Source organism: Saccoglossus kowalevskii, chromosome 8 (assembly GCF_978046115.1).
Source record: "Saccoglossus kowalevskii chromosome 8, keSacKowa6.1, whole genome shotgun sequence".
NCBI lineage: Eukaryota > Metazoa > Hemichordata > Enteropneusta > Harrimaniidae > Saccoglossus > Saccoglossus kowalevskii.
Window position 1 is genome coordinate 23867908 of NC_140648.1, and position 16762 is coordinate 23884669.

Genomic DNA, 16762 nt, shown 5'->3' on the forward strand with positions numbered 1-16762 from the left:
ATTATAAAAAATAGATTGCACATATTCTGAAAGCTGTCAATATTCTCCTTGGGGCTTTCATTGAGAATTTATAATTCATGTAACTATCTTTGAGGCATCTCCCCAGTTGCGCATGACTGCACGTTTAATATTTGGAAATTAGTATGAAAATAATATGAGGTTTATTGCGGGGGAATATATCACAAAGAAAGCGTGGAAACCCGTTCCATCAGGATTACATATTGTATAAACCTGCCTGTGCATACATTGCAGTATTACTGTGATAACATTATATGTGTTATACAGTTCACAACCTGCAGATCATAATGTGTGAAATGGAACTCCTCATATAGGAGTTTCACATCCTTATAAGGGTACAGCCCCGTATAATATCGACATTGCCTCGGGTTACAGCAGCAGCTTATTTATCTTGACATTAAATGTGTCTATAATTATAAAGGCAGGTAAGAATACGATCCAACGTGATGTCTGTATTATTACAAAATGTCACGAGTAACGTGGAGCACATCCGGATTTATGGCATAAAAATAAGTAATCATTGAAGGGCAGTGGTTGTCGCACTGTGCCGTTTGATAGCGACATACACAACACATTTACGGTACACAAAATTCGAACATACGCTGCACGACGGCGACCACCCTTTAAAATTCCACTCGTAATTACATAAAGTCGAACCAGATGGTTGCATGTTTAATAGAAATCCTTATAACCCAACACAATACTGCAATAACACTGTGCTTTTTGTGTTTATAACATGACGGACATCAACAAACGATACAGTTCCCATGAAAAAACTTTAAATATGAAATTTAGATGCACATACTGGAAATAAAAAGAGTTCAACAATACAAGCCAATGAGGTCATGATATACAGCTGTTGGTTATGACTGCATACATTTTTGTAAATACAGTGTTATTTTATGAGTTGCAGCATCTGTAGACGATCTTTTTTCGGAGCCAAAAAATAATAATTTTCGCAATTTGATGATTTTACACGCGTATGTCACTCGTGAAAACACAATTTTCCCGAAGGTCACTGTCATTCCATTCAGTATGACCTCAAAGAAATATTCACTGTTACAAAATTGAAAGATGAATAATTTTGAACGACCTGCAAAATTCATCACAAATTCACAAAATAGTCCAGTTTATAGTCTGCATTTGCTTCAGAAGATTTGAACAAAAATAGCCAAATTTTTGAGTAAAAACTGAAAATTGACTCAAACTTTGTCTGTTGGCTCCAAAATTAGAGTTCATTTCTAGAAATATTGAAGAATTGGAGAAAAAAAAGTGTAGAAAAAATTGGGGGAGAAAGTCTGGTGGTGAAAAAACTAATTAACAAATAATTCTGTATTTGGTGAGAAAAGGTGATGCTGGAATAGATGGATAGATTAAAAGATAGGTCAAAACAGACAATTATATACATATCACAGTATGTTACATGTATAATGAACCCCAGATCATTTTAAAATATACGACACTGACAACTCAGGGGTGTATACTATGACCCAATTGCATTCAGGCGCACAGTTTTCACATAAATGGATAATTTCATACTTTTACAGATTTACAGCTCTGGGAACATTAGGAATTCATTAGATACAGCTTTCAAGTGAAGATTATTTTTATATGTTACATTTTTATATGTCAACAAAATATCATATAAATGAGTGACAGATGGCATTTATATTGTCATTATCATGACTAAAACATGGATACATCAATGCAATAAATGACACATGTTGTCACGGTAATAGTGTACACTAAACACGATGCATACTGCTAGGACCCTGGGCATCAAGGCTCCCGATTTTAATACATGTATATAGCATGATCAAAATGATATGCACGCAACTTGACAATCAACGATATTATTTAATTAGGAATGTAATTAAAAAGCCCTTAATAACGACATGCAAATTGTCAAACTAATCATGTTCACTTTGGCGTAGTACGAATAATATGAAGCTACCACGAGAATATACTATAAAGTATATACAAGTCGGTTGTGCTATGCAGTAAAATTGCAGATCATGTAGATGTGCTGTCTGAGTGCATATACTGTATTCTCATCGTGAGCTTATTATTATTATTTAATAATTTCTTTCTGCTTTGAGTCATACTTTGTAATGAGATATATCATCCTGAATTGGCAGTGGAAATGCACACAACTCTTTTGTGCGTTCAGTGATATGTTCTATAACGATCACTTAGAGTCTTTCTGGCCTGATAAAATTTCCAGTTTGGGGGTTTATCTTCACCCACACCCGGACCACGGTGTGTGGATAGCAAGCTGTCGTACATTGTAAGCTACACTCTTGCTGCAAACAAGGGACATTGTTCGAAAACTAACGTTTACTGCAAAAGCAAAAAAGTTTTATTTTCCAAGATAAGTGATATTAAAATCGTCCAGTCTCTCTCTCTCACTCTCTCTCTCTCTCTCTCTCTCTCTCTCTCTCTCTCTCTCTCTCTAATCCTAATTACTTTAGCAGTAATTCTGAAAAGAGGCGAATTTTGTAAATTAGCGCACATCAAAACGTAAAATTCATAAAGCCGAAACAAGCATCAAAATTTTGAATATTCATAGATATTAATAATTCTATGATCTCAATAGAAATTTCAATATCTTCTCAGAATGTCAGAAATTTTTAGTGCAATTAAAAAATGTTCTTATATACATAATAAGTAAAAATTTTCTTTGGGAAAAGTGGAAGGATGTACGCTTAAACATCACAAACAATCAGTAATTCTGAACCTCCGCGACATGAAATGAATGTAACTAAAATGTGTCAACTCATACAATGCCTTATTTACACAACCTCATAGTGAACTTAATTACACAACTTTTATATCGTGTGACGTTGAGTGACCTTAAAAAGTACTTGTATTGTCACTATTAACGCATCATTGGGTTAATTCAGAATCACTGCGTGCGTGCGCATAATTCACAGTATAAACCGGTAGTAGTAACCAACCGCACTATGTACCAGAAAGTTTAAACCCCAACATATATTCTGATTAAGAGATATAACTGAGATGGTGATCATAAATTGACCAATCAGCTTCTAGCCCCTCTATATATGTACATTTGTATACAACCAGGGATCCAGATAATTTGCATTATTCACTTTTAGGAAATCAAATTCCCGGCCTTCTTTAATTTACAATTATATTGTCATACTGATCATAGGCATTTACAATGATTGTTGCGCCTTGATTGCTTTGGAAATATAGTCAAAACTGAAGAACAAAAAAAAAAAAAGAAGAGGAAATCTCAGGCTTCCTGTACATGTACAGTATTTGCATCTAAATTTTGTATTTTAAGTTTTCCCATGGGATCTGTATGGTTTTTGTTGATGCCTGACAAAGCCGGTTTGAATACCGTGACAGTATTGACAAGAATTTGAATATCTACCTACCCACCGGGATATTTATTTCTGCCCGAGGTGCTTCACGGTGGCCCTGACACCACTGTCGTCTAATGCTAACATTTATTTTATAGATTATGGGCTAATAGTTTTACACAGAATCAATATACGGTACTGTAAAATACTTTATTTTAGATGGAATTAATTTTCGCTGAAAGGACTTTTTGGGTGTTTTGTATGGAATTTATTTTCACTGATTTTTGGTGAGTGGAATGTAAAATATAGGAAAAATAGTAAATTCGCTGGATTTTATTTTCCCTGAATCATTCCTTCAGCGAAAATAGAGAAAATTAATTCCAAGCAAAAATAAAGTATTATATAGTAAATGATGAGCATCTATTCAATACATGTCATAAACAGTCCAACGCAGAATTCCTCTATTATTATTGTTATTATTAAGACAGACACTGGACAGAACATTACTTGTCATTCACATCATACTTCATCATAATAGAAATAAACATAGTGAAACTATTCCAACCTTTCCCTTGATGTGCAACATATGTAGTATAATTAAGTTACGTATAGAAATTATCTGTTAAAAAAATGTTTGTTTTTTTTATTTTTGGATTCAGCATAGCTAATAAATGCAATTTCTGACTTGCGTTTACTTTTATTAAAGATGTTTTTATGGTCAAAATAAGTAATATTTTAATGATTCAGTATACAACATGAGACATTTTTTTGTCTAGATGCATTTGTAATAGAGGAAATACATAGAGTGGGTAGTTGTTATATTTTTTCACAGCATTATAGCAGATCTACCCAAGAAGAGGGTGGTACTTATCTAAGGGGAGAGTAGGAAACCAAACGGTTGGTGCACCGTGATCATTACCGCGGTGGTGGTGGGTGCTCGCCAGTCGACGGCATTTTATGCAAATTTATGCATAGATTCCATGACGCCGGCTGACCGTTGACATTATTTTATTTGCCTGAGCCTTGGAATAAAATCAAAAAACGATTCAGAAAGACGTAGAGATCAACATAATATAAAATATGATCGCATTATTTTGTGAATATATATCATGCATGGTCTCAGAAAATGTTTAGAAAGATAAATGTTTCGTGTAGACTAAATATAATTACGCATAAGTATAAATTCAAAGTGTTTTAATACATTGGTGAGAGGTCGCATTTACGTGAACAAGAACATGCACTAAGAAGAAAAAGCAAGCCAAAGTCGAAACGGGGTGTATCATGGACTTGGTACAACATGCGCTGCGACAATTGAGTGATCGTTGACATCATTTTGGGGCACAATTGAACTTCAAGTACGTTGCGAAACTTGCTACGCGGCGATGCTGACATCAAGTGTGTGTTGACCGAAATTTGACCCCAAGTCACGCACTGAACTGGCGCGTTACCTTAGCAACCCTTTTCTTTCTTGGTCCGCGCGTTGATCTCGTAAAATTGTTATTATATCCGGCGGTACTGTAATAACACAACTTGTATCCAACTCTGTATTGGCTTTGAATATTTCAACATCATTTACTTAGTGTGCTGCCTTCCTAATAATGCAAATATGTTTACAGTATTGCACAGGCTCTAAATATTTCAACTTTGCAATGTATTGCTTTTATTATAATTACGCAAACTAAGTTATTTTTATTATTGTTGGGAGACTAACCCCGGCTATTGGGTCTGTGAATATTTCAATATTACCGACTTGATAATGTGTTGCATTCGTAATTATTACGCAAATATAAACATGGGCGCATTTAAATCATTGAAAAAGGTCCCGGAGTCAGGTGTCTAACGAAAGTCGAGAAAATATTTTAAATACTTGTGACTCATCGGTGAATTATTTTATTCGAAATAAAGTGAATATGTAATATTAACCATACATAACATACAATATCATGCGTAATGTTAAATTACTCGCAGCGCACTTCGATCGCATTATTCGCGTACATTTCGACTAAACTCTAATAACCATGTGTTTGAATTACGTGCGGCAATGGGCAATGACCTCAATGAGTTCACACACTGACATTTAAATTCAGGCCACCCAGTTTGACGCAAAACGATATAGTTACTAAACATTTGTTCAAAAAATCGGTAAACTCTCACAAATACCATGAACGTGAAGAGTTAACTGAAAGGCAACGTCGTTTTTGACCCCAAAAAAATACGTCAATACAAGATTATGTGTGCAAGGTTAGATTTATAGAACGTACATGACCGCTTAACTCTGGTTTTTTTTTAATAATCATGTCGCACGCAAAGAATAAACATTAATGATACCCACCATTGTCAAATCAACAAGAGGCTTGAATCAGGAAGGCTCGGCTATTTAAAACTTCGTAAATAACATTCGTACCTTCGAAAGTTACGACTTTTACTCTTGGAATTGGTGATAAATACATGCATGAAATACAACATTGTTTCACGCAACAACAATTAGTATACAGCATTGAACTTATGGATTTTTATATTAATAAAATACGTGGGCCGATAATATTACCATATGCTTAATATTTCCATGCCAGCGATGCTCGTAACCTGCTCGATTTAAAAACAGCTATTTCACAAAGGGAACTGTTAAGTACGTATTTCACACCTTTCTCATGACCGCGGTTGCAACGGGTACCAGTGGCCACCGCGGTAGAGACCCCTAATTATAAGCAGTCCGCGGCTCACGCTGGTGAACCGCCCGTTTGATTTTCTACTCTCCCCTAACCTAAACTCCTCCCCTGACTGTACTGTGAATTCAGAAGAATATGTATGTGTATATATTTCACATACTAGTGTACATTTATACCTTTACTACATTAAAACTACAATCCAATTGCTCACACTCGCATCATACAGACATTGACATTAAAAACTTACCCGAATATTATCAAAAGACTGTCGGTTTGTGACATCATATAAAAGTAATAACGCATGAGCGTCTCTGTAGTAAGCATGGGTAACACTGCGGAATCTTTCCTGCCCTGCCGTGTCCCAAATCTGAAATTGATATTACAAAAAAAAAAACATGGGTGTATGAGGTAAGGGTGGGGGGTGTGTGGGGATGTGTGTGGTAGAGTATCATTACAAGTAGGTATTGTAATATATTCATTATATATTTCCATGAACCAAGCGCATGTGACACTATATGACATGTTTGGTACTGTCAAATACTTTATTTTAGCTGGAATTCATTTTCGCTATAAAGGCTTTTTGGATGTTTTGTATGGAATTTATTTTCACTGATTTTTGATGAGTTGAAAGTAAAATATAGGAAAAAAAGTATATTCACTGGATTTTATTTTCACTGAAGCATCCCTTCAGCAAAAAAACGAAGATAAATTCCAAGCGAAAATAAAGTATTCTACAGTGTCTCTGAAGAGCAGCCCCATTGTGTCCCCTGCCAAAACGTTAGTGCAATTATATTTTTTATTTTTAGAGTAGAATTAAGCCTACTCATAATAAGAAAGTTTGTCATAAATTGTTCAATGGCTTATTATGTAAAACCATAAAGCTTTTGTCCCATGGCACCATGAAATAGCATTTTTTTTTTTAACAATTCCATGGAACACAATGTTAAAAAAAATTGCATTTTTTGACATTTTCTAAAACTTTCTGAATTTTTGAAATAATTCAGGAAAACAAAAAGTACCCCATTAGTCACAAGATATAATTTCAATTATTATTGGCATTTATAAAATGTCACCTTAGATTTTGAGATATGACATAATATCTTTGCCATTGGAACCGTTATAAGAATGTCAAAATGGCCACTATCCACTAAAATACAATATATGAAAATTGAGCTGGTGATCGCCAAATTTTTTAAAAATCAATATTCTTATATTGCAAAATGAATAAATTTTGGGTATCTGCATTTATGAGTACGCTTCTATCAAAAATATTATTTCTGTTTACATAATCAAACCTTTCCAAGTGTTGACTCATTCTGGAATTATAAATACGTTCAACTGACATGTACATGTATGCGGGAATTGTACATTTTCAAATGCTCGTAAAATAGATAGAGTTCACTTCTCATGAGATTTTCTTCGTATATCACCCTGTATGTGCTTATGAATGTTGCATATCCTTATCTTATGATTCTTTGATATGTATTGATGAAGTAATACTACATGTGACAAGATTCAATATCAGGCGAAACGCACAAAATGTCTTGGGTCTCAAAAGACATACAACAATTACTAGAGTGCATTGACACTTTTACCGTTTTCAACGATATTACGATAAATTGCTTCAACTCAACAAAACATAATTTTTCATGAGTCTTGTGAGTCAGGAAGGTCAGAAATGTTAATGAATATATGATATTTTACCAGGATTTTTAAGACACAATAAAGGTATTTTTTTGTATTGATTAATTGATTAGAACAAAACAGTTTCTTGTCATTTTCTGCAGCTTAATAGGTTATTTATTTAAAATAGAGAAAACCAACTTTGCGAGTATATCCGTTCAAAGGGCGGTGGTCGTCGCGCAGCGCGTGTTCGAATTTCGTGTAAATAAACAATGTATTTTACACGCCTTGTATACGTCGCTATGAGTCCCATATCGAACACGACGCTGTATACAATGTAATGACCACGGTCCTTTAATAACTTAAAATAAAAATCACTTAATAAGTAACTCACCTGAAGTTTAACTTTAGATCCATCCACGTTAACAACTTTATTCTGAAATAATAAATTACATTTCGAAGTCAGAGATAAAGTTGTACATATACCACGATAAAATGAGTTCTACAATAGTTAATGGATGCGTGGTAAATATGCAAGGCCTGAAGCTCTCCCACTATCGTCACATCGTCTCATTCGACTAGCACCGTAGGGAATTCATCATTATTTTACTGAAAAGTAAGCCTGAATATGCATGTGCACCCACCCACGTACACAGATCTGAAATCCTTAACAGCTTACAAAATATAGACATTCGTGAATAGATAAAACTGACCTCCTGAACTCATGTATTAACAATTCAAGATTCTCAAATCAGTTTGACGACAAATTTACCGATAGTCGTTTACTCTCGTACTAAATTCGTTGATGATCATATTATTTCATGATCCTATCTACCTTCAGTCAAGAAACTGCGAAATGATGCATGCTGGTAGGTGTATCAAGCGTAGAAATCACTTTTAGCCATTTTGTACATTTATTCTCACAAAGTAAACCTATACTTTTCGTTCTCATTGTCTAACAGATTGTCAACTCATGCAGTTGTATATCCATATGCTATACCCCCAGTAATTAATGTAAATTTCACAAAACATATAAAACAATAATGTTTTGATGTAGATTATAAACAGTACGGTACAATACAAAAGATCTTCTGATAAAGTTGGCCACTGCAAGAACATATTATTGAGCTATTTAAGATTCTATTGGAACGTCAATGCACGGTCGTCGTTGAGTCAAGCTGTTTAACTATTACCTTGAGTCAGTTTACAAGATTATACATGTATTCTCAACAGTATGGTTTAATGGTAAATCCACTACAACTGAGAAAACCCCTGGGTTATGGGATTCATTTACGTAAAAAAAAAAAAACAGTAATGATCACCATATGATAATGGCTGCGCATAATTGAAATAAATTATTCATAACTCCTCCATATTTAATAAGTTTTGAGAACTTTTTTATTTTAACTTTGTTGTCCCTGTCATCACTATACAAGCCGCTGCTTCTATTAAAATAGTACAATGCAACAGAGGGGATGCGGCTTCCTTTAGAGCATGTACACTTACGAGAAATGATGAATTTTGGGTTCTCAATTATTCAAAAAGAATGGGTGCGACTTCTATTAGAGATGAGGCTTCTAATACAGATTTTACGGTATATCTTGTGTGTTATTTGATGGTAAAATGTTACAGGAACACCTGTACATGTATCTCAGACTAGTATAAGTTAATACAAGGCATATATACTATATTATAACTATATATATCACATAGTTATACAGACAGAAACAAAATATTGTCTCATCACAGTTACAGTATCCAAATGTATTGACAAAAATAACGATTTATTATGAGCTACATGTACCAACGACTGATTTACCCCTAAAAAATACCATTTGCTTTTAATAATAAAAGTGCATCTCCGTGAACATAAATCTAAAATGCCATATAATGTACGCTTGATCATTAAAATATTTTTGTCATAGATACATATGTACACCTTGACATTGTATGTATTAAAGTGTGTGTACTTGTAACAGAGAGCCAACACGGTAAACTGGTTTAACAAGTGTGTGTACTTGTAACAGAGAGCCAACACGGTAAACTGGTTTAACAAGTGTGTGTACTTGTAACAGAGAGCCAACACGGTAAACTGGTTTAACAAGTGTGTGTACTTGTAACAGAGAGCCAACACAGTAAACTGGTTTAACAAGTGTGTGTACTTGTAACAGAGAGCCAACACAGTAAACTGGTTTAACAAGTGTGTGTACTTGTAACAGAGAGCCAACACGGTAAACTGGTTTAACAAGTGTGTGTACTTGTAACAGAGAGCCAACACGGTAAACTGGTTTAACAAGTGTGTGTACTTGTAACAGAGAGCCAACACGGTAAACTGGTTTAACAAGTGTGTGTACTTGTAACAGAGAGCCAACACGGTAAACTGGTTTAACAAGTGTGTGTACTTGTAACAGAGAGCCAACACGGTAAACTGGTTTAACAAGTGTGTGTACTTGTAACAGAGAGCCAACACGGTAAACTGGTTTAACAAGTGTGTGTACTTGTAACAGAGAGCCAACACGGTAAACTGGTTTAACAAGTGTGTGTACTTGTAACAGAGAGCCAACACAGTAAACTGGTTTAACAAGTGTGTGTACTTGTAACAGAGAGCCAACACAGTAAACTGGTTTAACAAGTGTGTGTACTTGTAACAGAGAGCCAACACGGTAAACTGGTTTAACAAGTGTGTGTACTTGTAACAGAGAGCCAACACGGTAAACTGGTTTAACAAGTGTGTGTACTTGTAACAGAGAGCCAACACGGTAAACTGGTTTAACAAGTGTGTGTACTTGTAACAGAGAGCCAACACGGTAAACTGGTTTAACAAGTGTGTGTACTTGTAACAGAGAGCCAACACGGTAAACTGGTTTAACAAGTGTGTGTACTTGTAACAGAGAGCCAACACAGTAAACTGGTTTAACAAGTGTGTGTACTTGTAACAGAGAGCCAACACGGTAAACTGGTTTAACAAGTGTGTGTACTTGTAACAGAGAGCCAACACGGTAAACTGGTTTAACAAGTGTGTGTACTTGTAACAGAGAGCCAACACGGTAAACTGGTTTAACAAGTGTGTGTACTTGTAACAGAGAGCCAACACGGTAAACTGGTTTAACAAGTGTGTGTACTTGTAACAGAGAGCCAACACAGTAAACTGGTTTAACAAGTGTGTGTACTTGTAACAGAGAGCCAACACGGTAAACTGGTTTAACAAGTGTGTGTACTTGTAACAGAGAGCCAACACAGTAAACTGGTTTAACAAGTGTGTGTACTTGTAACAGAGAGCCAACACAGTAAACTGGTTTAACAAGTGTGTGTACTTGTAACAGAGAGCCAACACGGTAAACTGGTTTAACAAGTGTGTGTACTTGTAACAGAGAGCCAACACGGTAAACTGGTTTAACAAGTGTGTGTACTTGTAACAGAGAGCCAACACAGTAAACTGGTTTAACAAGTGTGTGTACTTGTAACAGAGAGCCAACACGGTAAACTGGTTTAACAAGTGTGTGTACTTGTAACAGAGAGCCAACACAGTAAACTGGTTTAACAAGTGTGTGTACTTGTAACAGAGAGCCAACACGGTAAACTGGTTTAACAAGTGTGTGTACTTGTAACAGAGAGCCAACACGGTAAACTGGTTTAACAAGTGTGTGTACTTGTAACAGAGAGCCAACACAGTAAACTGGTTTAACAAGTGTGTGTACTTGTAACAGAGAGCCAACACAGTAAACTGGTTTAACAAGTGTGTGTACTTGTAACAGAGAGCCAACACGGTAAACTGGTTTAACAAGTGTGTGTACTTGTAACAGAGAGCCAACACAGTAAACTGGTTTAACAAGTGTGTGTACTTGTAACAGAGAGCCAACACGGTAAACTGGTTTAACAAGTGTGTGTACTTGTAACAGAGAGCCAACACAGTAAACTGGTTTAACAAGTGTGTGTACTTGTAACAGAGAGCCAACACGGTAAACTGGTTTAACAAGTGTGTGTACTTGTAACAGAGAGCCAACACAGTAAACTGGTTTAACAAGTGTGTGTACTTGTAACAGAGAGCCAACACAGTAAACTGGTTTAACAAGTGTGTGTACTTGTAACAGAGAGCCAACACAGTAAACTGGTTTAACAAGTGTGTGTACTTGTAACAGAGAGCCAACACAGTAAACTGGTTTAACAAGTGTGTGTACTTGTAACAGAGAGCCAACACAGTAAACTGGTTTAACAAGTGTGTGTACTTGTAACAGAGAGCCAACACAGTAAACTGGTTTAACAAGTGTGTGTACTTGTAACAGAGAGCCAACACGGTAAACTGGTTTAACAAGTGTGTGTACTTGTAACAGAGAGCCAACACAGTAAACTGGTTTAACAAGTGTGTGTACTTGTAACAGAGAGCCAACACAGTAAACTGGTTTAACAAGTGTGTGTACTTGTAACATAGAGCCAACACAGTAAACTGGTTTAACAAGTGTGTGTACTTGTAACAGAGAGCCAACACGGTAAACTGGTTTAACAAGTGTGTGTACTTGTAACAGAGAGCCAACACAGTAAACTGGTTTAACAAGTGTGTGTACTTGTAACAGAGAGCCAACACAGTAAACTGGTTTAACAAGTGTGTGTACTTGTAACATAGAGCCAACACAGTAAACTGGTTTAACAAGTGTGTGTACTTGTAACATAGAGCCAACACAGTAAACTGGTTTAACAAGTGTGTGTACTTGTAACATAGAGCCAACACAGTAAACTGGTTTAACAAGTGTGTGTACTTGTAACAGAGAGCCAACACAGTAAACTGGTTTAACAAGTGTGTGTACTTGTAACAGAGAGCCAACACAGTAAACTGGTTTAACAAGTGTGTGTACTTGTAACAGAGAGCCAACACAGTAAACTGGTTTAACAAGTGTGTGTACTTGTAACAGAGAGCCAACACAGTAAACTGGTTTAACAAGTGTGTGTACTTGTAACAGAGAGCCAACACGGTAAACTGGTTTAACAAGTGTGTGTACTTGTAACAGAGAGCCAACACAGTAAACTGGTTTAACAAGTGTGTGTACTTGTAACAGAGAGCCAACACAGTAAACTGGTTTAACAAGTGTGTGTACTTGTAACAGAGAGCCAACACAGTAAACTGGTTTAACAAGTGTGTGTACTTGTAACAGAGAGCCAACACAGTAAACTGGTTTAACAAGTGTGTGTACTTGTAACAGAGAGCCAACACGGTAAACTGGTTTAACAAGTGTGTGTACTTGTAACAGAGAGCCAACACAGTAAACTGGTTTAACAAGTGTGTGTACTTGTAACAGAGAGCCAACACGGTAAACTGGTTTAACAAGTGTGTGTACTTGTAACAGAGAGCCAACACAGTAAACTGGTTTAACAAGTGTGTGTACTTGTAACAGAGAGCCAACACGGTAAACTGGTTTAACAAGTGTGTGTACTTGTAACAGAGAGCCAACACAGTAAACTGGTTTAACAAGTGTGTGTACTTGTAACAGAGAGCCAACACAGTAAACTGGTTTAACAAGTGTGTGTACTTGTAACAGAGAGCCAACACAGTAAACTGGTTTAACAAGTGTGTGTACTTGTAACAGAGAGCCAACACAGTAAACTGGTTTAACAAGTGTGTGTACTTGTAACAGAGAGCCAACACAGTAAACTGGTTTAACAAGTGTGTGTACTTGTAACAGAGAGCCAACACAGTAAACTGGTTTAACAAGTGTGTGTACTTGTAACAGAGAGCCAACACGGTAAACTGGTTTAACAAGTGTGTGTACTTGTAACAGAGAGCCAACACAGTAAACTGGTTTAACAAGTGTGTGTACTTGTAACAGAGAGCCAACACAGTAAACTGGTTTAACAAGTGTGTGTACTTGTAACATAGAGCCAACACAGTAAACTGGTTTAACAAGTGTGTGTACTTGTAACAGAGAGCCAACACGGTAAACTGGTTTAACAAGTGTGTGTACTTGTAACAGAGAGCCAACACAGTAAACTGGTTTAACAAGTGTGTGTACTTGTAACAGAGAGCCAACACAGTAAACTGGTTTAACAAGTGTGTGTACTTGTAACATAGAGCCAACACAGTAAACTGGTTTAACAAGTGTGTGTACTTGTAACAGAGAGCCAACACGGTAAACTGGTTTAACAAGTGTGTGTACTTGTAACATAGAGCCAACACGGTAAACTGGTTTAATAAGTGTGTGTACTTGTAACAGAGAGCCAACACAGTAAACTGGTTTAACAAGTGTGTGTACTTGTAACATAGAGCCAACACGGTAAACTGGTTTAACAAGTGTGTGTACTTGTAACATAGAGCTAACACGGTAAACTGGTTTAACAAGTGTGTGTACTTGTAACATAGAGCTAACACGGTAAACTGGTTTAACAAGTGTGTGTACTTGTAACAGAGAGCCAACACAGTAAACTGGTTTAACAAGTGTGTGTACTTGTAACATAGAGCCAACACGGTAAACTGGTTTAACAAGTGTGTGTACTTGTAACATAGAGCCAACACAGTAAACTGGTTTAACAAGTGTGTGTACTTGTAACATAGAGCCAACACAGTAAACTGGTTTAACAAGTGTGTGTACTTGTAACAGAGAGCCAACACAGTAAACTGGTTTAACAAGTGTGTGTACTTGTAACAGAGAGCCAACACAGTAAACTGGTTTAACAAGTGTGTGTACTTGTAACAGAGAGCCAACACAGTAAACTGGTTTAACAAGTGTGTGTACTTGTAACAGAGAGCCAACACGGTAAACTGGTTTAACAAGTGTGTGTACTTGTAACAGAGAGCCAACACAGTAAACTGGTTTAACAAGTGTGTGTACTTGTAACAGAGAGCCAACACAGTAAACTGGTTTAACAAGTGTGTGTACTTGTAACAGAGAGCCAACACGGTAAACTGGTTTAACAAGTGTGTGTACTTGTAACAGAGAGCCAACACGGTAAACTGGTTTAACAAGTGTGTGTACTTGTAACAGAGAGCCAACACAGTAAACTGGTTTAACAAGTGTGTGTACTTGTAACAGAGAGCCAACACAGTAAACTGGTTTAACAAGTGTGTGTACTTGTAACAGAGAGCCAACACAGTAAACTGGTTTAACAAGTGTGTGTACTTGTAACAGAGAGCCAACACAGTAAACTGGTTTAACAAGTGTGTGTACTTGTAACAGAGAGCCAACACGGTAAACTGGTTTAACAAGTGTGTGTACTTGTAACAGAGAGCCAACACGGTAAACTGGTTTAACAAGTGTGTGTACTTGTAACAGAGAGCCAACACGGTAAACTGGTTTAACAAGTGTGTGTACTTGTAACAGAGAGCCAACACGGTAAACTGGTTTAACAAGTGTGTGTACTTGTAACAGAGAGCCAACACGGTAAACTGGTTTAACAAGTGTGTGTACTTGTAACAGAGAGCCAACACGGTAAACTGGTTTAACAAGTGTGTGTACTTGTAACAGAGAGCCAACACGGTAAACTGGTTTAACAAGTGTGTGTACTTGTAACAGAGAGCCAACACAGTAAACTGGTTTAACAAGTGCAGATATCAATTATTCGTTGTTACTGAACTTAAACAATAATTGGTGTTTATTGAAGCTTACAAGAAAATTGTTGTCGGAACTACGTGAATGCGTAGGGAATTTATCAAAAGTTCACAAAACAACAAATGTTTACATATTTATAAGTAGCAAGTTTTTTTAGATGTTGCACATTTACAGGCAGGCTGATAAATTCAAACAATTTTAACAAAATTATGTGTTGTAATTAAAGTTTTTTTGTGACAATAAAGTAGAGTCAGCTGTGAGCAATCAGACCAATAGACCAATCAGAGAACAGAACTGTCAAATATGCACATGCTCAATTCAGACCACAGCATAATTTAAATTTTTTGAATGGCATAATTTTTCCTGCCATAATTTTAGTGCAATATTTTGTATGAATATTTGAAGTATCTCTTCGTTAATTTTGGACCAAACAGGCATATAATTCAATGTTGATCAACATTTTTGGAAAACAATGAAAAACAAGCAGCTTCTCAACTGAGATAGCTCCGCTGTTAGCAATGCACATTTCAATTAAAGAACTGAATATATCATTGGAAAAAGAACAAATCTGAGAGAGGTCTGCCCGAGGCACCTATATGTATAGTATCAAAGCAATCAGACTTTTGGTTTTTAACAAGAAGTAGAAATTATTACTTTTTACCAAAATGACAAAAGTATTCATCCAAATTAGAGAATTAAGGAAATGTTCTTTAAACAATCATTATGTTTATATGAGGGAAAGGACTGGTTTGTTTATTTAAACCAGTATGTGAACTGAACACCTGGTTGCTAGGCACTACTGAGCATGCCCTCATAATTCCAAAAATAGACTAGGTCAAAGGTCAGCAGTTGACTTTGGTGCTTAATAAAAGTCCGATAAAAATTACTAAAAGTTATTATTTATAACCACAGGAAATATTGGACAGTATTTTCACAGCCCTGCATTGTTAAACCTTGCTCAGCCATGAGAAGTGTCACTTTCCCGAGGTAATTGATAGGACCGATTCTATTACAAGGATCTGTGAAGACTGCAATAAACTTAAAAAGGAATTCAATTATTTTAACGTTTGCAAACATAATATACACATGTCACTCTCACTAACAGAGTATTTTAATTGCCAATAACTGTACACCTCTCCTAGGGTCAATAAGGTTTAATAAACAAAATCAGAATTTTTAGTTTAAGTATATTGCGCTGGGAATTTGAGACATAATTCATTAATTAGGTTTCTGACCTCGATGACATAAACATGTCTTTTCTTTCTTCATGAATGCAAAGTGTGTTCATTATTAAGATTTACCGGTTCGGGCAATACAATGTATAGCCTGAGAGTAAAGTTCAGACTACATGTCACATGATTTCCAGAGTGTGCAGCTGAAATGATAAAGCCTTGATGGGAGGGGGGGGGGACAACACATGTGAATATTGCATGAGCATTGATTCATTTTGATGCACTTGTGTTGTTTTTTTAAATGTGCTTGTTCATGTGGAAAAAAAAAATTTACCATGAATTACACCAACAAAGGAAAGATAAAACTTTAGACTCGGTAGATTGTTACGAAAAGTGCATGGTCTGTTAACTGCTACACT

At 36.1% G+C, this 16762-nt stretch overlaps 1 protein-coding gene across 1 annotated transcript in view; it reads right to left on the reverse strand.

Moving 5' to 3' along the window:
- LOC100371915 (ras-related protein Rab-37-like) overlaps nt 1-16762 on the reverse strand; it is a 77788-nt gene that overhangs the window by 13243 nt on the left and 47783 nt on the right. The window contains exons 3-4 of the mRNA XM_085502388.1: nt 8031-8072; nt 6261-6380 (exon numbers count right to left, since the gene is read on the reverse strand). Of these exons, the coding sequence (XP_085358514.1) occupies nt 6261-6380; nt 8031-8072 (162 nt within the window). The remainder of the gene's footprint in view (nt 1-6260; nt 6381-8030; nt 8073-16762) is intronic.